Source organism: Hirundo rustica, assembly GCF_015227805.2.
Source record: "Hirundo rustica isolate bHirRus1 chromosome 1 unlocalized genomic scaffold, bHirRus1.pri.v3 SUPER_1_unloc_2, whole genome shotgun sequence".
Lineage (NCBI taxonomy): Eukaryota > Metazoa > Chordata > Aves > Passeriformes > Hirundinidae > Hirundo > Hirundo rustica.
In genome coordinates this window covers 88,387-111,925 of record NW_026690165.1, presented here as the reverse complement: position 1 = coordinate 111,925, position 23,539 = coordinate 88,387, and the positions used below count along the sequence as shown (strand labels likewise).

At 54.1% G+C, this 23,539-nt stretch overlaps 3 protein-coding genes across 5 annotated transcripts; all 3 read left to right on the top strand.

Annotated features, from left to right (window-relative positions):
• Window positions 1–2,774: 2,774 nt before the first annotated feature.
• On the top strand, window positions 2,775–5,255 carry LOC120766037 (erythroblast NAD(P)(+)--arginine ADP-ribosyltransferase-like). 3 transcript variants are annotated; one of them, XM_040091409.2, is made up of 3 exons: window positions 2,775–2,796; window positions 3,511–4,357; window positions 4,988–5,255. In XM_040091409.2, the coding sequence occupies exons 2-3, from the start codon at window positions 3,544–3,546 to the stop codon at window positions 5,071–5,073; spliced, it is 900 nt and encodes a 299-aa protein (XP_039947343.1). In that variant the 5' UTR covers window positions 2,775–2,796; window positions 3,511–3,543; the 3' UTR covers window positions 5,074–5,255. The 3 variants fall into 3 exon arrangements, with proteins under 3 accessions (XP_039947343.1, XP_039947342.1, XP_039947344.1); XM_040091408.2 differs by having other exon boundaries at window positions 2,777–2,872; XM_040091410.2 differs by having other exon boundaries at window positions 2,788–2,802.
• A 4,038-nt stretch (window positions 5,256–9,293) lies between these two features.
• LOC120766051 (NAD(P)(+)--arginine ADP-ribosyltransferase 2-like) lies at window positions 9,294–12,658 on the top strand. Its single transcript, XM_040091424.2, has 2 exons — window positions 9,294–10,005; window positions 12,444–12,658. Exons 1-2 carry the CDS (start codon window positions 9,294–9,296, stop codon window positions 12,527–12,529), a joined length of 798 nt encoding a protein of 265 aa, XP_039947358.1. The 3' UTR covers window positions 12,530–12,658.
• A 5,117-nt stretch (window positions 12,659–17,775) lies between these two features.
• On the top strand, window positions 17,776–20,534 carry LOC120766034 (NAD(P)(+)--arginine ADP-ribosyltransferase 2-like). The gene is made up of 3 exons (XM_040091403.2): window positions 17,776–17,909; window positions 18,633–19,417; window positions 19,763–20,534. The coding sequence occupies exons 1-3, from the start codon at window positions 17,866–17,868 to the stop codon at window positions 19,846–19,848; spliced, it is 915 nt and encodes a 304-aa protein (XP_039947337.1). The 5' UTR covers window positions 17,776–17,865; the 3' UTR covers window positions 19,849–20,534.
• The last annotated feature ends 3,005 nt before the right edge of the window (window positions 20,535–23,539 follow it).

Here is a 23,539-nt window from a genome sequence, read left to right as displayed (position 1 = left end):
CAGCAGGAGAAAGAGCAAACACAGGAGCTCACTTATCGTGTACTTTGAGCATTGCTCATGCCCGTGCAGCCACAGGGAATGAAAGAGGTCTATTGACAGCCCAGGGATTTCCGATTAAATATCAACAAGGAATATTGATCCCCTCCATGACACCAGCCAGCTGTCCCAAAGAAGCGGCCATACCGCAATCCAGGGGACACCAGCTGGGGAATCGCCAAATCCGTGTGGGAAATTGACTTGCAATAAAGCTGCCACAGAGGTTCTGCTACAAAACATCCTGCTGTTAATTCCTGAGAAAGGAATTTCCCCACCAGATTTGAGGCCAGGATAGAGCTTGAAAATTGGCTGCTTATCTAAAAGCCCAGAGTAAATAGGGTGGGAGGTTGGGAGGGTGTCCTAGGGTGACTTTATGATGTTTGGATCCCCAATCGTCTGCTCTGTTTGTGCTGGATATTGAGCTCTGTGCCTTTTAGCTGGCTCTAAGAGCACGGAGAAGCGCTGAGTTTGTTTTGAGAAAACTGCCTGACTCCAACACATTCTCCAGACCGGGTGTTCGGTGGAGGCTTGGAGAGACTGCAGGACAGAGATTTATTTTTTTGCTTTTAGTTCGTATGAGCTAGCTAGGACAGAGAAGTTCCCTGGACTGGGTTTTTTTCCCTTTTTTTTTCTTGGGACTGTTTAAACCTGCTCTGGACTGAAAACCCAGGAGAGCACTGGGGGCTGCACCTGCGGCCCACCGGGGCCTGGACCTCGGCATTTTCCAGCAGCGCCGGAGGGACTGGGACAGATGAGAGACTGAGAGAGCCGAGATACACCCACGGCAAGAACTTTCTCAAATTGCCATCTCACTCCAGAACAAGAGGTTTTATTTTTTCCTATTATTCATTCTTTATACTTGTATGCACTTTGTTTGTTAAGTAAAATAGTTTTTTCCACTTTTCTCCAAAGAAGTTCTTTTACCGGAGCAGTTGGAGGGAGGGGCCACTTGGGTTTGCTTCCCAGAGGGATCCCATTCAGGGGTTTTCTCTCAAAATTGTCCCTAAACCAGGACAGAGGGTGAGTGTTAATGCCCAATCACCAGGTCAGGCCCATCCCAACCAATGCTGCGGTTTTTAAAGGAGAAAAGCCCCAGCAAACCTCCGGGGAATCGATGGGATGGGGACGGGTCTGCGGCCTCAGGCACTCGGTGTCTGCAGGACAGAATGCTCAGGTCTGGTACAGAACAGTGCCTGATGGGTGTCCTGGTTTAGGGTGAATTTGGGAGAGAACCCCTTTTTTGGGGTCCCTCTGAGGAGCAAACCCAAACGGCCCCTCCGGTGCTTCTGGAAAATGCCAAAGTCCAGGCCCTGGTGGGCCGCAGGTGCAAACACCCCCCCGGTACTCCCCTGGGTCTTTTCAGTCCAGAGCAGGTTTAAACAGCCCCAAGAAAAAAAACAGGAAAAGAAAAGAAAAGAAAAGAAAAGAAAAGAAAAGAAAAGAAAAGGAAAAGAAAAGAAAAGAAAAGAAAAGAAAAGAAAAGAAAAGAAAAGAAAAGAAAAGAAAAGAAAAGAAAAGAAAAGAAAAGAAAAGAAAAGAAAAGAAAAGAAAAGAAAAGAGAAAAAACCCCAACAAACAAACAAACAAACAAAAAACAAAACACAAAACAACAACAACAAAAAAACCACAAAAAAACCCCCACCAATCTGGGGAACTTCTCTGCCCTAGCAAGCTGAAACAAACCTAAAGCAAAAAGATCTGTGTCCTGCAGTCTCTCCGAGCCTCAGCCCAACTCCCAGCCTGGAGAAAAGTTTGTGGGAATAAAGCAGTTTTCTCAAAACCAACTCCGCCCTTCTTCTTGCTCCTCCTTTGCTCCCAGACCACTCTTAAAGGCACAGAACTCAATCTCCGGCACAAACAGAACAGAGGATTGGGGATACCAGCATCATAAAGTCACCCTAGGACAATGTGTTTTAAAAAGAACCCTGTGAATCCAAACCCATCACCTCCAGGGATCCCTGGAAGGGGAAACACTGCCAGGGATTGCTGGCAAATGGATTTTCTGAGCCACCACACCAACAAGGGTTCAGGGATCTCCTGGTGTCGGTGGATCCCTGTTTTGGGCTCCAGAACTTCTCCTGCTGCCCCAACAAGGCCGGGGAAGTCACGCTGGCACTCCCCAGGAGATCATGGCCAGGCTCGGGGTGCCCGCAGGGATGTCATCTGATAGGGGACCCCATGTGGTGTCTGAGGTGTGACAGCAACTGCGTGAGCAGTGGGGAGTGGGGCTGGGGGGCTCGGGGGGCACTTGGGACGCTGGGGTTGGGGTCATGGAGGGTGAGAAATGAAAGGGAGAATAGAAAGTTTCAGTTCCCCAGAAAGTTCTGCATAGAGCTAAAAAGCAAACAGGCAGAAGCCAGAAAAGGATGTAAAAGTTTGGACACAGCAGGAAAAATCCATCTGGAACCAATGAAGAAACATATAAATGAACTCCAGGGAGGGTTTTTTGACAAGTTCTGGAGCACAGAGCTTGTCAAACTTTGTGCAGCAACGCCAGCAGCAAGCAGAAGTTCAACAGGAAGTCATTGTGGAGGCCGAGGCACTCTATGAAAACCAGACCCAGAGACCCCACTTTGTTTCCTCTCTTAGACAATAGAAATGTTTTCCTTAGAGAGGCAGAGCCATGCAAATTATTTCCGGGAAAAGTGCTGTTTCTGTGTAAAACTGGAGCCCCACCAAAATGAATATTTATGACTCTGGTAGATAAATACCCTGTGGCAAAGCCTCCCCCCGGACCCGCAGGACCAGCAGAGATCCGCAGTGAGTGTGAGCTGATAAAGAATTGCAGTTTGTGATCCCGGCAGTTCTGTCAGGGAGTTCACTCCGGCACGTTCCGGTACCAGGGGCTGGGGAGCACTGGGGACACTGGATGGGGACAGGGGACGGTGGCATTTGGATTGCACTCCAGGGGGGACACGGGGGGAGTTGCAGCACTGGGACTGGGGTTGTGGGGAGCTCTGGGTGAAATTGAGGGGACAGGGGATGGTGGGAGTGGGGTCATGGGGGGGGCTGGGAGACACTGGGGGTAGGGGATGGTGCCTGGATTTGGGTTGAGGTCCTGGGGCAACACTGAAGAAATTGGGGACTGGGTGTGGGATTGGGGTGTGGGAATGGGCTGAGGGGAACACCGGGAGGTTCAGGGAGTGACTCCAGGATTTGGGTCAGGGTTCGGGTGGGGGGGGGGTCGGGGAATTGTAATCATGGGAGTAGGTTTGGGATTCGGGGGGGGGCAGGAGGATATGGTACTGTGGGATTGGGGACTCTGGGGGATTGGGGGATATTGGGGAGGCACAAGTAACCCCAGGATTGGGGATCAGGGACCCCGGACATGTCCAGAGGTCTTCTGGCCAGGAGTGCCTCCCTTCCCACTGGGCTGAGCCCAATCCCCTCCCAGTCCCTCCCTGAGGGAACCTCCCTGTGTCACCTCAGTGTCCTCCTGTGTCCCCTCAGTGTGTCCCCTCTGTGTCCCCTCAGTGTCCCACATTCTCCTGGAGACCTCTCCCCTCCATGGCCCCCCTGGCTCACACCCTGGCACTGCTGGCAATGACCTTGGCCACTGCAGCCATTGATGAGGAGTGGATGGACATGGCCCCAAACTCCTTTGATGACCAGTACCGGGGCTGCGGCCCTGCCATGACCGCGGCGTTGCCGGCCCTCAACCGCTCTGAGTTCCAGGACAATCCTGTGTTCGCCCAGGCCTGGCTTAAGGCTGTGGCTGAGTGGCAGAGGAAGGGGTCCCCTGTGTCCCCTCTGTCATCCTCAGCCCAGGCCATCGCTGTCATGGCCTACTCAATGAAGTACGTCTACAGGCCGTTCAATGAGGCCGTGCGCGAGGCCGGGAGCTCGCCCGAGGAGTACAGGGACAACTTCCACTTCAAAACGCTGCATTTCCTGCTGACCCAGGCCCTGGTGAAGCTGAGGGAGGATCAGAATGCGCCGTGTCGCAACGTGTTCCGGGGTGTGCATGACGTCTGCTTCATGGCGCGGCGTGGCCAGAGGGTCCGGTTTGGTCATTTCACGTCGACGTCGCTGAGCAGGAAGGTCGCCGAAGACTATGGGACAGACACAGTATTCCAGGTGTACACGTGCCACGGTGTGGACATCCAGGCTTTTTCCTACGATCGAGGTAACCGTGAGGTGCTGATCCCGCCATACGAAACCTTTGAGGTCACCAAAGTCACCCGGAAAGGGGACAAGGCAGAGATCGAGCTCAGCTCCACCGGGACCTACAGCAAATACAACTGTGAGTGGCTGCGAGGTGACACCACAGGGGACAGCCTGGGGGATGAGGACACCCGCCGTGGCGATGGGGCCACCCATGGTAAGGCACAGGGGACATAGTGACACTCAGTGGGGCTGAGGACAAGGAGGGGAGCCCCAACTATGTGTGGGGGGACAAGGACACTCAGTGCTGGGGACACCAAGTACAGGGACAACCATCACTGGCATGGGGACAAGAATTCCCCAGGGACAGGGCATAGGGATGGGGACCCCCACATCTGGGAGAGGACAGGGACATCCCTGCCAGGGGAGGACAGGGACAGGGACAGGGACAGGGACAGGGACAGGGACAGGGACTGGGACTGGGACAGGGACAGAGACAGGAACAGGGACAGGGACACCACCATTCTGATCCATCCCTCTCTGCCAAAGGCAGTGCTGTGGGGACAGCCCCTCTGTACTAGACGTGGGTGGGCTGGGACCCCCATGGCACACCCTGAACCCCTGTCACCCCCATGTCACCTCATGATTGCCCTTGACCTCTGTCACCCCTAAGTCCATCATGACTCCTGTGACCTCCCTGGCCCCTGTCCCCCCCATACCCCCAACACCCTGTCACCTGTCGCCTCATGTCCCCCATCTCTCCTGTCACCCCTAACCCTCCATTATGGCCCTTCCCAACCCCCTCACTTCCCCCATGGTCCCCCTGACACCCCTCTTTTTCCCCCAGGTGGGAGCGTCCCTTTGGCCCCCTTCCACCTTGGAGGCCTCGTCCTGGCCACCACAGCACTGGCAGTGGCCACTGGGATCCTCTGAGCCACGAGGCCACCAACGTCACTGCTGTCACTGTGGCCACTGTGGCCAACATCATCACCAAGACTCCTTGAGCCACAAGGCTGCCACAGCCACTGCTACCACTGTGGCCACCAAGGCCATTGTGCAAATCCACTCTATTAAAAGTTTGTACAAAACAATTCCAATAAAGAATTCTTACAGAACCCAGTGCCCTGCCCGGCTGAGGGGGACCTGCTGGAGCAGCCCTGGAGAAGGACCTGGGGGTGCTGGTGGGTGACCAGTGGAGCTGGATGTGTGTCCTGGGGCCAGGAGAGATGCAGGGGGCATCGGGAGGAGAAAGGGCTGAGAGGTCAGGGAGTGATCGTGCCCAGCTCTGTCCTGCGTGGGGAGGAAGATCAGGAGTGCCGTGTCCAGCTCTGTCCAGTGCCATGTCCAGCTCTGCCCAGTGCAATGTCCAGCTCTGTCAAGTGCAATGTCCAGTTCTGGGCTGCTCTGGACCCAACCCTGTGCTCAGGAATGGTGCTGCCTGAGCTGGGAGCTTGGCCCAGGTGCCCACTCTGGGTCCTTCCAGCCTGTCCCACTCTGGGATTTGGGGATTCTGGGAGTTGTGGTTTGGGAATTGCCCACCGGAGGGCAGCAGCGAGCAGGGTTAAACAGCGGCACTGCGCCTGCGCCACCCCAGCTGCAGTTCCGGGTGCCGCCAGCAGGCGGCAGCACCCAACACACCCCATCCCAGCTCCGGGGCTCTGCAATGGTGTGGGATGGAGCGACCTTAAAGCCCGTGCGGTGCCAGCCCTGCCATGGGCAGGGACATCTTCCCCTGGGCCAGGCTGCTCCAGGCCCCACAACCTGGCCTTGGACACGGACAGGGACCGGGCAGCCACAGCTTCTCTGGCCAGCCTGTGCCAGGACCTCACTGCCCTCACAAGGAAGGATTCCTCTCATGATCCCATCTCAGTCTCTCAGTGGCTTCCTTTGGATTGGCTCCAGCAGCTCCACATCCTCTCTGTGCTGAGGCCCAGAGCTGGCAGAGGGATCCGAGTGGGAATGTCTCATGCTGGGAAGGGCTCAGTGCTTTCCCCACTGCCATCCCAGAACCAACAGCCCACACGGAGCACACCAAGGGCTCCAGTGGCTCGCTCTCTTTCTCCAAAGACGAAACACTCCTGCCCAACAGCAGCACAGCAAAGCTTTCAGCCGACCGGCAAGGCGCGGTGTTCTGAGCCCTCGGCAGCCAAGATGGCTCCCTTGTGGCCGGCGTCATTTCCTGTTCTGGATGTGCAGGAACTGGAAGAGGCCGGATCAGAGGAGCGGGGCCCTGTTCCAGGGAGGGACTTCCCGATGAACGGGGAGGATCCCGATGGAAGGGTGCAACCCCTCACAGCAGACAGACCTGACGCAAAGGTGGGAAACAAGGACAGTGGGAATGAACTCAAAATGGCCGTTCACCTTGAGGGGCGGACGCCATTTTGTGTGGAGTCGGGAAGAGGGATAGGATGGGAAGATGGTGGAACATGGGTGAGGAGAGAACTCAGGATGAGTTGTGCGGGCCCACCCTGAGAAGGGGACAGGAGGGGACGGGAGATGGCAGAAGGTCGGTAGCGCTTCTTCTCCCCTTGGCGGGTTCCATCTCCTGACAATCCCTGAAGGGACAAAGGGTTAGGAACGTGGGGGGCAGGATATACAAACTGGGAAAGAGAACTTCAGCTTGGGATACTTAAAAAGGCCCCATAAAGTAAAAAGAAGAGGGGGTAAAACCTTAATTAAGAAACTAAACTTTCCATATGAAATGATTCCTCATTTAAAATTACAACTTCCCCAACCCACACGTTCACATCTCCTTTCATCCTGGGAGATTGCACTCCCCACAGCTGTCCCTGATGGAAAGGGGTCACCCACTCACAAGACACTAAAATGTAAAACAAAAAAAATGCCTGGATCCCGGGCAGCTTCCCCACCAACTTCAACTCAGGAGCTCTGGCGGGTCCAAGCTGTCCAGAAGGTGTCTTGTGGAGTCGTCAGCACCGAGTCGGTCCTCGATCCTCTTGGGGAGTGTTGGCTCTGCCGTCAGCAAGAAGCTTAATAAAACTTAAGTCCTGCTTCAGAGTTCTGTCCAGTGCCATGTCCAGTTCTGTCCATGGCCGTGTCCAGCTCTGCGCTCCTCAGGACAGGAGGGCCGGGGAGGTCCTGGAGCAGGTCCAGCAGAGGCTGTGAGGATGATGAAGGGACTGGAGCGACTCTCTCACCAGGCAAGGCTGCAGGGGCTGGGGCTCTTCAGCCTCAAGAGGAGACACAGCTGACCAGGGACCTCATCCCTGTGTATATGATGCCTTAGGATTTTGCTTTTATCTTTTTCAGATCCTGTGCTGCTTTAGTGTGTAATTGTAAAACTCCATCACCTGTCAGCTGCTGTTCTCCCATTCTATTTAGACAAAACAATTCCTCTCTAGGCCTGAAACATATAAATAAAAGTGAATTGAGGTGTTTGCAAACCTGGGGGAATATGACTTCATTGCCTGAACCTACAATTAGAGGCATCACCCCTGATATATAAACAGACCAAACCGATAACTGAGTGAAAAACTCGTGGCCATCGTTCATCTTGGGTGCAGCCTCTCGGAGGCTTCTGCCTGCCCAAGGTGTGTCTACTGGCGGCTTTGAACAAATCCCCGCTTTTATTCTGGTAATCGTGCCTGGCCTCTGTTCCATCTAGCCACTGCAAGGCATCCTAGAAACAGACAAATAGACTGCACCTTCCCGCTGCCTCAGCCAGTGGGGAAAGGAAGAGGGGAATGTGCAGCTGGGAGTTTGGGATAAAAGGAGGCTGCGTCCTCTGAAACCTCGAGAGAGAAAGCCCACGGGGGAATGGCTGTGGAAACTCTGTCCCTGTATTTGAATAAAGTTTCAAGGCTGTTTTGTGGACACTTGACTTTCCATAGCTTGGCTTTTCCCCACATGCTGAAGGTGCTGGGTAGGGCTTAAAGAGCGACTTAAAGAATGATAAAAGGATATAAAAGTATTTACACAGGATGATAAATGCAGTGAGAAGCAGTGGAGAGAGAGATAAAGGGAGCTCCAGGGTGGTTTTTGACAACTGTTGTAACTGAACGAGCAGCGCCTACCGAAAGCGAAAGTTTGAGTTGAGGTCGCCTGAGATATTTTGGCTCTCAGCAGAAATGACGCCTCAGATCCCTCTTTAGGAACTCTCCAGGATGACAAGAGGATTTCCGGAGAGAGAGACGGAGCCATGCAAATTATTTATGGAGAAAGTGCTGGGTGTGTGGTAGTGAAGAAGCCCATTTGAACGACGGTGTAGAGTTAGGACGGATTGATTCCGTGTGGCAAAGCCCCGCCCTGACCTGCAGAACCAGGAGAGATCCGCAGTGAATGCGAGCTGGTAAAGAATTGCAGCTTTGTGATCCCTCCAGTTGTGTCAGGGAGTTGGGCCAATCTGGGTATCAGGGCCTGGGGGGACACTGGGGACACTTGGGGTGGGGGACAGGGGAAAATGGCATCAGGGCTGGGGCCATGGGGGGCACTGGGGGGGAGCCTGGGGTGAATGTGAGGTGGGATTGCAGTCCTGGGGGAAGGTGGGGGGCACTGGGGAGATGGGAGTGGGGCTCACGGGGCTCTGGGGTGCAGCAGGGGGGGCTGGCAGTGTGACTGGGGCCATGGGAGGGCTGGGGGACACTGCAGGGGGCAGGGGGTGATCCCTGGATTTGGGTTGGGGTCCTGGGGTCTATCATTTCCAACAGCCCCAAAGGGGACACGGGACTGGGAGTGGGATTGGGGTCTGAGGGTGGGCTCTGGGGGATACTGGGGGTGTCAGGGATTGACCAGTGCGTTGGGGTCCTGGGGGGCCTGAGGGGACACTGAGGAAATGACACAAGATTGTGGGTGTGGGACTGGGGTTCCATTGGGGTTGGAGGACATTGGGGTATCCAGGAGTGACCCCAGGATTGGGGCTCAGGGACCCCAGACATGTCCAGGGCTCCTCTAGCCAGGGCTGCCTCCCCTCTCCTCGCACTGACTGCACTGTCCCACCTCAACCCGCATGGAGGGACCTTCCCTGTGTCCCCGGGTGTCCCTCCGTGTCCCTCAGTGCTCCCCCATGTCCCCTCAGAGTCCCCTCAGTGTCCTGCCCCCATCAGTGTCCCCCTGTGTCCCCCAGTGTCCCACACTGCTCCTGGCAGCCTCTCCCCTCTCTGGACCCGCTGGCTCGCACCCCGGCACTGCTGGCCATGACTGTGGCCACCGTGACCACCACGGTGGTGGCCCTGGACATGGCCCTGGACTCCTTCGATGACCAGTACCGGGGCTGCCGACACGCCATGACCCAGCTGCTGCCGGCCCTCGAGCACTCTGAGTTCCAGAAGAATCCTCAGTTGGCCCGGCTCTGGGTGGAGGCCGCGGAGCGGTGGCAGAGGCGGGGACCCCCCGTGACCCCTCTGTCCCCAGCGCAGGCCATCGCCCTCATGACCTACACCACCAAGGACGTGTCCAAGGAGTTCAACGCGGCCGTGCGCGTGGCCGGGCGCTCCCGCCGGGAATACCGCCACAACTTCCACTTCAAGGCGCTGCATTTCCTGCTGACCGACGCCCTGGCCACGCTGAGGGACGCTCGGGGCCCGCGCTGTCACCACGTGTTCCGGGGGGTGCGCGGGCTCCGGTTCCAGGCGCGGCCCGGCGACACCGTCCGCTTCGGCCGATTCACGTCGACGTCGCTGCGGAAAGAGATTGCTCAGCAATTTGGGACGGACACGGTGTTCCAGGTGCAGACGTGTCAGGGCGTGGACATCCGGGAGTTCTCCTCCTCTCCCGGCGAGGAGGAGGTGCTGATCCCGCCCTTCGAGACCTTCAGGATCACCGGGGTCAGCCAGGAAGGGGACAGGGCACAGATCCAGCTCCGCTCCACCGGGACCTTCAGCAAATACAGCTGCGAGTGGCTGCGACGTGACATCACGGGGACAACCTGGGGGACAGGGACACCCACTGTGGGTATGGGGACAGCCATGAGAGGGCACAGGGGACAATGACACCCACAGGGATTGGGGACATGGACCGGGACACCCGTGACAGGTCACAAGGATGGGGACTCGCACACCCATGAGGGCACAGGGACACACCGGCCAGGGGAGGTCAGGGACAGGGACGGGGACCCCCCTGTGCTGACTCTGTCCCTGCCCTCTGCCCACCAGCTCTGTGGCGACTGGCCCTGAGAGCTCAGCATGGGTGGGCCAGGACCACCCTGACCCCCTGAACCCCTGGCACCCCCCTGACGCCCCTCATGGCACCCCCTGACTCTCCCGGAGTCCTGGCACCCCGAAAGCCCACCATGACCCCTGAAACCCCTTGCTCCCTGCATCTCCCCACGGCCCCCTGACACCCGATCATCCCCACAGCCCCCGTGGCCCCTCTGACCCCCAATCCCCCCCTGCACCCCCCGGCCACCGGTCACCCCTGACCCTCCCCCTGCCCATGGCCCCCATCTCTCCTGTCACTCCTAACCCCGTGTTGTGGCCCTCTGCCACCCCCTCACTGCCCCCATGGCCCTCCTGACCCCCCTGGTCCCCACCCCCCGTGGTCCTCTGTCCCACCTGAACCCCCCTCATGGCCCCCCCTGGACCCCTGGGACCCCTGACCCCTCCCTGACCCCCCTCAACCCCCTCACAAACATGGAACCCCTCACCTCCTTCTTTTTCCCCCCAGCTGGGAGCATCCCCAGGGCCCCCTCCCACCCCAGGGGGCTCCTCCTGGCCACCACAGCCCTGGCAGTGGCCACCAGGATCATCAGAGCCACAGCGCAACCAAGGTCACCGTGGTCTCCACCATCACCGAGGCCACCAGGACCCCCAGAGAAATGAGGCCACCAAGGCTACCGAGGCCACCGCTGCCATTATGACGACCGTGTCCACTACGGCCACCGTGAGGCCACTGTTGCCACCACTGTGGCTATGGTCACTGTGGCTACTCTGGCCATTCTGGCCACCATGGTCACTATAACCACCAGGGCCACCGTGGTCACCAAGACCCCAGGAGTGACAAGGCCACCGCAGCCACGGTGACCGTTGTGGCCACCAAGGCCACTGCGCAAAGCCATTCCATTAAAAATTTTCTCAAAACAATTCCAATAAAGAATTCTGGCAAAGCCAACCAAAAGGAACAGTTCTTTAGCAGGGCTGGATGTCACTCCCCACAGCAACACTCGTGGGAACGTCTCTTTCTCTCAACCTCGCGCAGGATCCTAGGGGAGCGTCCCCTTGCCGAGGGAGGGAGCTCTCACACATTCCATTCCAAGCAGGAATATGGGAGAGGAATCACCTGGGGTTGGTGATTTGGGCTGGTTTTAGCCCAGTTAAGCACCTGTGCCATGCCTGGCTGGGGGGGACCTGCTGGAGCAGCTGTGGAGAAGGACCTGGGGGTGCTGGTGGGTGACCAGTGGAGCTGGATGTGTGTCCTGGGGCCAGGAGGGATCCAGGGGGCATCGGGAGGAGCGGGGACAGGAGGTCAGGGAGTGGCCGTGCCCCTGTGTCCGGCACAGTGAGGCACATGGGGAATGGTGTGTCCATCTCAGTCCAGTGCCGTGTCCATCTCTATCCAGTGCCATGTCCGGTCCTGCCCTGTGCAGTGTCCAGCTCTGCCCAGTGCAATGTCCAGTTGCACCCAGTGCAATGTCCAGTTGCACCCAGTGCTGTGTCCATCTCTGGTCTCCTCAGGACAGCAAAGACCTGGATCTCTGGAGCTCCTGGAGGGCAGCACGGATGATGCCAGGGCTGCAGCATTTCTTTCACCGGGTGACAAACGACAGAGAGAACGGGAATTTTCCCTTCCCCTGAAGGCGCTGCACAGGGCCTGAAGACGAACGGGCAGACGTGATAAAAGGATGCGGAGGTTTGCGCACAGGACGACAAACGTGGCTGGAACCCGTGGAGGAACAGATAGAGGGAACTCCAGTGGGGTTTTGGCAAGTTCCCTGACAGGAACCGACAGCACCTGTGGAATAATGCTGTCACCCAGCAACTATGACTGCGAGTGGCTGAAAGGTGACATCATGGGGACAACCTGGAGGGGTCGGGGACACCGAGTGAGCGCTGGGGACAAGGACACATGGTGCTGGGGACACCCATGGGCAGGAGGGGACAGTGGGTGGGAGACAGGACAGCCATTGCTGGGCACAGGGGATGGGGACACCCAGTGCCAGGTGAGGGGGACAGGGACATCCAGTGCTGGGGACACCCGGTGCTGGGGTTGGGGGGACTTGGCCACCCATGGCTGGGTACAGGGGACAGGGACCTCGTTCTGGCCCCTCTGACCCCCACATCCTCAGGGCTCCTCCATCACCCCTGTCCCTCCCTCCATTGTCCCCCTGACCTCCCTCTTTGTGTCCCCAGGTGGGAGCCTCCCCAGGAACTCCCCCCACCTCGGGGGGCTTCTCCTGGCCACCGTGGCCATGGCAGTGGTCACCGGAACCCTCTGAGCCACGAGAACACCAAGGTCACTGTGGTCTTGGAGGCCACTGTGGCCACCATGCCCACAAATGCCACCAGGACCTGCAGAGAAATGAGGACACCAAGGCTACTGAGACCTCTGTGGCCATTATGGTCACTTTGGCCACTGTGACCATTGTGGCCATTGTTGCCACTGTGGCCACTTTGGCCCCTAGGACCACTCTGTGCATAGGAAGCACCATGGCCACCGCAGCCATTGTGGCCACTGTGACCCATGAGGCCACTGCGGCCACTGTGGTCACCACGGTCACTGTAACTACTGAGGCCACCGTGGCCACTGCGGTTCCAAAGTGATCATGGTCACCATGGCCACCATAGTTCCACAGTCACCATGGTCACCACGGCCACCACAGGCACTGCAGCCACCACGGTCACTGTAACAAGGGGTCCATCCTGGGGAAGCCCCTGATAGCTGCCCAGGAGAGAGCGGTGCAAGGCCAGCAGGGCCATCGAGGGCAGGGCTGGAGCTGCCGGGACAGCCCAGGACAGCACGGACAGCAGGGACCGGGCAGTGCCTGGGGCTGCTTGGGCATTTCCCAATAGATTGGCTTGGGGGAGGTGATGTCACAGTGACCTCCTGAAGCTGCTTGGCTGCCTTGCCTGGTGCATCCAAAAAATTGCCGCTTGCTGGCCCCGAGTGGGAAAAAATTGCTGCTTGCTTGCCTGGAGCATAAAACGTTCATCAGAAATTTGATCTTTGCTCCCCTGCCATATCGAAAGTTGAACAATTTCCTGCTGGGTCACCTGATGTATCCGCTACAGCTCTTTTAACACTTCTTGTGTGGGGTGCCTCATTTCTTGCAAAAAACACACTTCCTGGTGTGTTCAATAGTGGTGACTTAAAGCTTTTTGTTTCAAACCTCCATCTTCAGAGAGGCAAAGGAGAAATGTTCCTCCCTTTTTCCTCTGCACTCCCTTTTCACTGCAGCCTCTCACAAAGGACCTGGAGGGTCTGCTGGAGGGTCTGGAACATGCCCACGGAAGGGCTGGAGCTTGGGAAGGGCCTGGAACACCTGGAATGGCTGAGGAGCTGGGGGGGGGCGGTGGGGGGGTGGGGTGGGTGGGGTGGGTGTGGGTCTGCTCAGAACAATTAGAAAAGCATGAATCATCAGTTTGGGTCCAGTTCCAAAATTCCATATTTGAGGTGATGCAACAGAAGAAATATATGGAGGAAAAAAGAAGGAAAACCATCAGAAAGGAAAAGGATGAAAAATAGAATAGAGAAAGGGAGACAGAAGCACCATCACCCATTCATTTATTAAAGAAGCTGATGTTTCCCTCAGGAAACTTTTTTCCTTAAAAATGGGATTTTTCCTCTTTTGCCCTCACATCTCCTGAACTCACCGTGGCATTGTGGTTTGGGAATTGCCCACCGGAGGGCAGCAGCGAGCAGGGTTGAACAGCAGCATTGCGGCACTGTGCCGCCCCCAGCTGCAGTTCCGGGTGCCACCAGCAGGCGGCAGCATGAGCTGGCAGTGCAGCCCAGCGCCCGCCCAGCCCCATCCCGGCCCCGGGGCTCTGCAATGGTGTGGGATGGAGCGACCTTAAAGCCCGTGCGGTGCCAGCCCTGCCATGGGCAGGGACATCTTCCCCTGGGCCAGGCTGCTCCAGGCCCCACAACCTGGCCTTGGACACGGCCAGGGACCGGGCAACCGCAGCTTCTCTGGCCAACGTGTGCCAGGGCGTCACTGCCCTCACAGGGAAGGTTTTTTGTAGGGGAGATGGATGGGGATGTCTTTGCAAAGCAACTCAGTGGGTTGGGGTCTTCAGGACAAATGGTTGTCAATGTCTTCAAAATGGGTCTTGATATCTCTGCAGACATGAAGTGTGCCACAGAACCCTCGTGGTTGAACCAGAATGTTTGAACTCATGAACTTTAGGTTAATAGGAGAGATGGGTCCCCACAAGTCTCTAGCATGAGAGCCTGAACATCTGAACTTTGCAGGGAAATGACAGGTTCAAGGGGGATATGGGAGACCACCAGGAGACAATGAGCAAGTGCAGACCAAAAGAAGCTGATTAACACATGGAGCTAGAGTAGGCAGGGATACTCTTGAATATGTATAGGCAATGTTGAAACTTTCATTAATATGTTTGAACTTAAGTGCATTTCAAGAGAGCGCCTGCTCTCTTTGGGGCGCGCATCTTTGGCGGAGCTACTCCGGGTGCCAAGTAAAGCATACCGACTCCATAAGCTGTGCTTGTGGAGTCTTTGTTCTCTAAAGGCAAAGGATTCTTCATCTCAAGGCACAGAGATATCTTCTCACTTCTTCACTGGCACAGAGGGCTTCTCATCTCAATCTGTGTTCAAGCATCTTATGGGATTAATATCACTTAGTGCATCACAAACACATTTGCTCAAATCCACACACAAATCTAAACAATCATCTCCCCGCTAATGGCGGCTTGGCAAAAATGGGAAGGTTTGGAAGGGAGGATTCGCTTCGTGGGGGCCTGGAGCAATCTATCCCAGTGCCCCAGCAGGACTCACGGAAACAGCAAGCTGGGACAGCAGGATGTCTCGGCAGGCTGATGCTGAGAGGCTACAGGGCAGTAAAAACTCGGAGCAGTGCTGAAGGAGCAACAGGGAAGGGACAGCTGCAGCCCGGATCCCAACAGGGCAGGGAGACGTGCGCTCAGGATGCCGGGCACCCGAGCACAGCCCTTCTTTTCTAGTGAGGTAGATCCTCATGAGATCCCACTTCAGTAGCTGCTCTCACAAGCAGAAGTTCACCCCACGGCAGAAGAAGCAGCTCTGGGCTGGGCTCTGGCAGCAGCAGTGAATTCCCTTCTCCAAGCAGCAGCTCCAACCGCCCTCCTCCAAAGCCGAAGGAGAGAGAGCGCCGGCAGCTCCCCCAGCCCTGTCTTTTATCAGCCCAGTTATCACAATATCTCTGCCCATTGGAGAGAAACTGCCAGTGACTTATGAAAGAAAATATGGGTATTGATCTAGTTTCGATACCCAACTGTGACGGACAAAAACTCTCTCACAGTTGAAAGTTAGAAAGTGTATGTTTATGACGATGCTGGACAGTGTGCAGGATAGCTCCCAAATACACACCGCAATTTACAGGTGATCACAGAGTCCTTTTATTTACAAAAGCATTGAATACCCCAAACACAAATGCATATTCATAACCACGGTACATCCCATTCCCCGCTTCATATGGTAATTAGCTAAAAGGCAATCAAGCATGCGTCGTTTGTTCTTTGAAATGGGTCGGTGCTCCTTTTCATGGGGATGGGTCCCCAAAATGAGGAAGTAAGGAAGTCTTCCTCGTTCTAACCATTCTACCATGTCGATGCAAATATGACAAATGAACGCTTAGTTGGACTCCTATTTCCTGTCTTCGTGACCGTTCAATGGGTTTCTGTGCAGAGGAGGCCTACAATTGTCTTATGTTCCTAAAAGCTATTGATCAGTTTCTTTATTCTTCATTATAAACACAGCTAACCAAACATAAAGTTGACAAGTCATCAGTTATTCTAATACGGAAGAGTGATCCCAAACCCAGTTTCAATCAGTTAATTACGATCCTTTAATTTCAGCAAAGCCTACTTGTCTACATTTGTTAATTTCAGAAAAGCTTCTCTCGAACTAAAATCTCAACCCCTCTAAAATCCTCAATTCTTTAAAGCTTCTGTCTCACCAGATGAGAGAAGTGCAACCAGATGCCCTCCTCCCCTGAGCTTGCCCACTTCTTTTGTTTTTTTAAAGTCCCCAGTCGTCAGCATCTTCGAGCAACTTATGGTGTCCTGTTCTTTTTAGCCTTCCGATGTTTGCATTTTTGTACTGGAGTTTCTCACACATGGTAACATAAATAAAGCGATGGATTTCGCATTCCTCTCTGGAGGAGGGACAGTTGATGGACTTCTATTTGGACCAGTGGGGTCGGAGAGGTGGCAACCTCATTCTCCAATCCCTGTTCCAATCCATGAGAAACTCCACTTCAGAAATGCAAACATCAGAAGGCTGAAAAGAACAGGATGACACTTAGGGGAAAAAATTCTATCAGTAAAAAGGAACAAAAGGAAAGAAACCTGAGAGAAATGACTGCTCAATTTACAATATTAAAGATTAATTAAATCTCAGCAACACAACAAAAAGACTGAATAAGGAAGAAGGGATGGCGCTGCGTGCTCAGCTGCAGCCAGACGCACATCCACAAAATGGCGGCTCTGCCTTTTATACCCCTGCTGTTGCAGCAGCCAAATCCAGATCCAGAGCAGTCATATATCCAGACATTTTCCTTCTATGTCCCGGGCCGCTCCCAAAGTCTGCCAGTCGACTCTTCCCGGCTGTCCATTGGTGGAGACCTTCCTGCAGTCTCTTTGGAGGTCAGCTGTTGTCATGCCAAGCCCCCCCGGTGACAGCTTTCCCCATTCCCAACTGCCCCACTGAAACATGAATTTTGCAGAATTAAGGATTTTTAGTGAGAGGAATGACAAGATTTGTCTTTACAAACAAGTCCTGGGTCTGCTGATAGATAAAATCAGCACTGAGAAATGAGAGAAACAATGGGAAGGATTCTACTGATTGATGAATGGAAAAGAAGATATTTGCCTTTGCAAACAAATTGCAGGTTTATTTATAAATGAAATTGGATATTGAAATATGAAAGCAACAGTGGGGAAAACCCATAAATCCCATAAGAATTAAAAATTAGGGGGTTATGCATTAAAAGGGGAATCTTAGGTCTTAGGCATTTTGGGAAGCCTGTACCTGTCAAGTACCTCAGCCAATGGGGAAAGAGAGAGGGAAATATGACCGGGACTTTGGGTTAAAAGGAGGCTGCGTCCTCCAAAACCTCGAGAGGGAAAGCCCACGGGGGAATGGCTGCGGAAAGTCTGTCCCTGTACTCAAATAAAATTTCAAGGTTGTTTTGTGGACACTTGGCTTTCCATAGCTTGGCTTTTCACCACATGCTGAAGGTGCTGGGTAGGGCTTAAAGAGCGACTTAAAGAATGATCAAAGGATATAAAAGTATTTACACAGGATGATAAATGCAGCTGGAACCAGTGGAGAGAGAGATAAAGGGAGCTCCAGGGTGGTTTTTGACAAGTGCTGTAAGGGAAGGAGCAGTGCCTACCGAAAGCGAAAGTTTGAGGTGAGGTAATCTGAGATATTTTGGCTCTCAGAACAAATGACCCCTCAGATCCCTTTTTAGGAACTCTCCAGAACAATGAAAGGATTTCCGGAGAGAAACAGAGCCATGCAAATGATTTCTGGGAAAAATGCTTATTGCTGTGTTAAATCAGAGGCCCATTTTCATGAATATGTATCATTTTGGGGGATAAAATCCATATGGCAAAGTCGCCCCTGACCTCCAGGACCAGGAGAGATCGGCGGTGAGTGCGAGCTGGTAAAGAATTGCAGCTTTGTGATCCCTCCAGTTCTGTCAGGGAGTTGGGCCGATCTGGGTATCAGGGGCTGGGGGGACACTGGGGACACTTGGGGTGGGGGACAGGGGAAAATGTCATCAGGGCTGGGGCCATGGGGGGCACTGGGGGGGACCCTGGGGTGAATGTGATGTGGGATTGCAGTCCTGGGGGAAGGTGGGGGGCACTGGGGAGATGGGAGTGGGGCTCACGGGACTCTGGGGGGCAGCAGGGGGGGCTGGCAGTGTGACTGGGGCCATGGGAGGGCTGGGGGACACTGCAGGGGGCAGGGGGTGATCCCCGGATTTGGGTTGGGGTCCTGGGGTCTATCATTTCCAACAGTCCCAAAGGGGACACGGGACTGGGAGTGGGATTGGGGTCTGAGGGTGGCTGTGGGGGACATTGGGGGGTCAGGGATTTACCAGAGAGTTGGAGTCCTGGGGGCCCTGAGGGGACACTGGGGAAATGACACAAGATGGTGGGTGTGGGACTGGAGTTCCAGGAGGGGCTGGAGGACACTGGGGTATCCAGAAGTGACCCCAGGATTGGGGATCAGGGACCCAGCATGTGTCCAGGGGTCTCCTGGCCAGGAGTGCCTCCCTTCCCCTTGGGCTGACCCCACTCCCTTCCCCCATGTTCCCTCCATGAGGAACCCTCCCTGTGTCACCTCCGTGTCCCCTCTGTGTCCCCCAGTGTCCCACACCACTCCCGGTGGCCTCTCCCCTCCATGGCCCCCCTGGCCCGCACCCTGGCACTGCTGGAAATTACCTTGGCCACTGTGGCCATTGATGTGAAGTGGATGGACACGGCCCCGAACTCCTTCGATGACCAGTACCTGGGCTGTGGCCCTGCCATGACCGCGGCGTTGCCGGCCCTCAACCGCTCTGAGTTCCAGAAGAATCCTCTGTTTGCCGAAGTTTGGCTTAAGGCTGTGGCTGAGTGGAAGGACCGGGGGTCCCGTGTGTCCCCTCTGTCGTCCCCAGCCCAGGCCATTGCTCTCAGGGCCTACACCATGGAGGAGATGCGCTTGTACCAGCAGTTCAACGCAGCCATGCGCGAGGCTGGAAGTAGCAGCTGGAAATACCGGAATGAATTCCACTTCAAATCGCTGCATTTCCTGCTGACCCAGGCCCTCCAGAAGCTGAGACGACCAAACCAGTGTTATGATGTGCACCGGGGGGTGAAGAACACCCAGTTCAAGGTGAATAAAAATGACAAAGTCCGCTTTGGTCAGTTTGCGTCATCGTCCATGGATATAAAGGTGGCCTGGAAATTTGGGCATGGCACTATATTCAAGGTGAACACGTGCCACGGCGTGGACATCCAGGGATTCACCAGCTTTCCAGAGGAGGAGGAGGTGCTGATCCCACCCTTTGAGACATTCAAGGTCACCGATGTGAGCAAGATAGGGAACACAATGGTTATTGATCTTCAATCCACTGGGAACGCCAGCAACTACAACTGCGAGTGGCTGAAAGGTGACATCATGGGGACAACCTGGAGGGGTTGGGGACACTGAGTGAGGGTTGGGGACAAGGACACACGGTGCTGGGGACACCCATGGGCAGGAGGGGACAGTGGGTGGGAGACAGGACAGTCATTGCTGGGCACAGGGGATGGGGACACCCAGTGCCAGGTGAGGGGGACAGGGACATCCAGTGCTGGGGACACCCACTGGGGTTGGGGGGACTTGGCCACCCATGGCTGGGTAGAGGGGACAAGGACCTCCTTCTGGCCCCTCTGACGCCCACATCCTCAGGGCTCCTCCCTCACCCCTGTCCCTCCCTCCATTGTCCCCCTGACCTCCCTCTATGTGTCCCCAGGTGGGAGCCTCCCCAGGAACTCCCCCCACCTCGGGGTGTTTCTCCTGGCCACCGTGGCCATGGCAGTGGTCACCGGAACCATCTGAGCCACGAGGCCACCAAGGTCACTGTGGTCTTGGAGGCCACTGTGGCCACCATGCCCACAAATGCCACCAGGACCTGCAGAGAAAAGAGGACACCAAGGCTACTGAGGTTTGTTGTTGTAAGAGAAACAAAAGAAGTGGCCAAGCTCAGGGGAGGAGGGCATCTGGTTGCATTTCTCTCATCTGGTGAGACAGAAACTTTAAAGAATTAAGAATTTTAGAGGGGTTATGATTTTAGTTAGTGATAAACTTTTCTGAAATTAGCTAAAGTAGACATGTAGGCTTTGCTGAAATTAAAGGCTCGTAATTAACTGAGAGAACTGGGTTTGGGATCACTCTTCTGTGTTAGAATAACTGACGACTTGTCAACTTTATGTTTGGTTAGCTGTGTTTATAATGAAGAATACAGAAACTGATCAATAGCTTTTAGGAACATAAGACAATTGTAGGCCTCCTCTGCACAGAAACCCATTGAACAGTCACGAAGACAGGAAATAGGACTCCTACCAAGCATTCATTTGTCATATTTGCATTGACATGGTAGAATGGTGAGAATGAGGAAGACTTCCTTACTTCCTCATTTTGGGGACCCATCCCCATGAAAAGGAGCACCGACCCATTGCAAAGAACAAACGACGCATGCTTCATCGCCTTTTAGCTAATTACCATATGAAGCAGGGAATGGGATGTACCGTGGTTATGATTACGCATTTGTGCTTGGGGTATTCAATGCTTTTGTAAATAAAAGGACTCTGTGATCACCTGTAAATTGCGGTGTGTATTTGGGAGCTATCCTGCACACTGTCCAGCATCGTCATAAACATACACTTTCTAAATTTAAACTGTGAGAGAGATTTTGTCCGTCACAGTTGGGTATCGAAACTAGATCAATACTCATATTTTCTTTCATAAGTCACTGGCAGTTTCTCTCCAATGGGCAGAGATATTGTGATAACTGGGCTGATAAAAGACAGGGCTGGGGGAGCTGCCGGCGCTCTCTCTCCTTCGGCTTTGGAGGAGGGCAGTTGGAGCTGCTGCTTGGAGAAGGGAATTCACTGCTGCTGCCAGAGCCCAGCCCCTTCTGCTGTGGAGTGAACTTCTGCTTGTGAGACCAGCTACTGAAGTGGGATCTCATGAGGATCGACCTCACTAGAAAGGAAGGGCTGTGCTCGGGTGCCCGGCATCCTGAGCGCACGTCTCCCTGCCCTGTTGGGATCTGGGCTGCAGCTGCCCCTTCCCTGTTGCTCCTTCAGCACTGCTCCGAGTTTTTACTGCACTGTAGCCCCTCAGCCCCTGCCTGCCGAGACGTCCTGCCGTCCCAGCTTGCTGTTTCCGTGAGTCCTGCTGGGGCACCGGGATTGATTGCCCCAGGCCTCTGTGAAGCGAATCCTCCCTTCCAAACCTTCCCATCTTTCCCAATTAGGGGGGAGCTGATTGTTTAGATTTGTGTGTAGATTTGAGCAAAGGTGTTTGTGATGGACTAAGTGATATTAATCCCATAAGATGCTTGAACAGAGATCAGAAGCTGTCTGTGCCCGTGAAGAAGTGAGAAGATATCCCTGTGCCTTGAGATGAAGAATCCTTTGCCTTCAGAGAACAAGGACTCCACAAGCACAGGTCATGGAGTCGGTATGCTTTACTTGGCACCTGGAGTAGCTCCATCACAGATGTGCGCCCCAAAGAGAGCAGGCGCTCTCTTGAAATACACTTAAGTTCAAACATATTGATGAAAGTTTCAACATTGCCTATACATATTCAAGACTATCCCCACCTACTCTCACTTCATATGTTAATCAGCTTCTTTTGGTCTGCGCTTGCTCATTGTCTCCTGGTGATCTCTCATATCCCCCTTGAACCTTTCATTTCCCTGCAAAGTTCAGATGTTCAGGCTGTCAGGGTTATGCAAGAGACTTTGTGGGGACCCATCTCTCCTATTAACCTAAAGTTCAGGAGTTCAAACTTTCTGGTCCAACCATGAGGGTTCTGTGGCACACTTCATGTCTGCAGAGATATCAAGACCCATTTTGAAGACATTGACAACCATTTCTCCTGAAGACCCCAACCCACTGAGTTCTTTTGCAAAGACATCCCCATCCATCTCCCCTACAAAAATCCTTCCCTGTGAGGGCGGTGAGGCCCTGGCACAGGTTGCCCAGAGAAGCTGTGGCTGCCCGGTCCCTGGCAGTGTCCAAGGCCAGGTTGGGGGGCCTGGAGCAGCCTGGCCCAGGGGAAGATGTCCCTGCCCATGGCAGGGCTGCCACTGCACGGGCTTTAAGGTCGCTCCATCCCACACCATTGCAGAGCCCCGGGGCCGGGATGGGGCAGGGCGGGCGCTGGGCAGCACTGCCAGCTTTTGCTGCCGCCTGCTGGTGGCACCTGGAACTGCAGCTGGGGGCGGCCCAGGCGCAGTGCCGCTGTTTAACCCTGTTCACTGCTGCCCTCTGCTGGTCAATTCCCGAACCACAACGCCACGGCGAGTTCAGGAGATGTGAGGGCAAAAGAGGGAAAATCCCCCGTTTTTAAGGAAAAGGACTCTCCTGAGCGAAACCGTTAGGAATGCGCATTATATATTTGGCTTTTTGCAAATGTTAAAATGAATACTGTGTGTATAATGTGGAAAGATTGTACTGCATTTTCTTTTATTAATAGAGTTTTGAAATGTGATGAGTGTGCGTGTGTGTGTGTGTGTGTGTGTGTGTGTGTGTGTGTGTGTGTGTGTGTGTATGTGTGTGTGTATTAATTTTTTTTTAAATTGTAACATAGTGTTGAAAGACTGGGTGTTGGGGTTTTTTTGTAACATCTAAACTGTCTAAACCAGAACTCATCCTTCGATCCTGCCTGAAGATTGCTGGCTATAAACGAATTTGAATTTCTCTTATTCAAATGAAGAGGACCAAAACCCTGGGAGAACAATTTGTGGGATCTGCGCTATGAGACGGAATGGAGCCACCCGCAAATGTGTCTACCAGATAAAATTATCAGGATGGGGCTTGAAACTGAACAAAGAAATTCACACTCAAAAGGAATGTTTGAGTCATGAACGCGAATTTATAAATATGCAACAGGATGACACTTTAAAGGAGAAAACTTTTTGTTAGCAGGCATGCTGGCTGACTAAGGTCCAAGACTCCTCGGCTGAGAAATTGTATTTTGCTTTTGTCTCTCCCAACTCTCTGTTATTTTTTTTTAGTTTTTATCAAACTTATAAATTTCTCGAAGAACGTGAACCTTGTTTTTCACAAAACATCAGGTTTTTTAATAAATGAATGGGTCACGGTGCCTCTGTCTCCCTTGCACTATTTCATTTCTCATCCTTTTCTTTACTGATGGTTTTTCTTTCTTTTCCTCCCAATGTTTCTTCTGTTGTGTTGCCTCAAATGAGGAACTATGGAACTGGCCCCAAACTGACCATTCATGCTTTTCTAATTGTTCTGAGCAACACCGCCCCAGCTCCTTCAGCCACTCCAGGTGTTCCAGGCCCTTCCCAAGGTCCGGCCCTTCCCTGGGCATGTTCCAACCCCTCCAGCAACCCCTCCAGGTCCTTTGTGAGGGGCTGCAGTGAAAAGGGAGTGCAGAGGAAAAAGGGAGGAACATTTCTCCTTTGCCTCTCTGAAGATCGAGGTTTGAAAAATAAACCTTTAAGCCGCCACTAACAAAAACACGAGGAACTGCTTTATTGTAGGAAATGAGGCGC

Excerpts from the sequence above, each read along its gene's own strand:
- LOC120766037 (XM_040091409.2), top strand. The coding sequence starts at position 3,544 with ATGGCCCCCCTGGCTCACACCCTGGCACTGCTGGCAATGACCTTGGCC. Across the intron at positions 4,358-4,987 it reads TGGCGATGGGGCCACCCATG|GTGGGAGCGTCCCTTTGGCC; the intron begins GTAAGGCACAGG and ends TTTTTCCCCCAG.
- LOC120766051 (XM_040091424.2), top strand. The coding sequence starts at position 9,294 with ATGACTGTGGCCACCGTGACCACCACGGTGGTGGCCCTGGACATGGCC. Across the intron at positions 10,006-12,443 it reads CAGCTGCGAGTGGCTGCGAC|GTGGGAGCCTCCCCAGGAAC; the intron begins GTGACATCACGG and ends TTGTGTCCCCAG.
- LOC120766034 (XM_040091403.2), top strand. The coding sequence starts at position 17,866 with ATGGCAAAGTCGCCCCTGACCTCCAGGACCAGGAGAGATCGGCG. Across the intron at positions 17,910-18,632 it reads AGGACCAGGAGAGATCGGCG|TGTCCCACACCACTCCCGGT; the intron begins GTGAGTGCGAGC and ends TGTGTCCCCCAG. Across the intron at positions 19,418-19,762 it reads CAACTGCGAGTGGCTGAAAG|GTGGGAGCCTCCCCAGGAAC; the intron begins GTGACATCATGG and ends ATGTGTCCCCAG.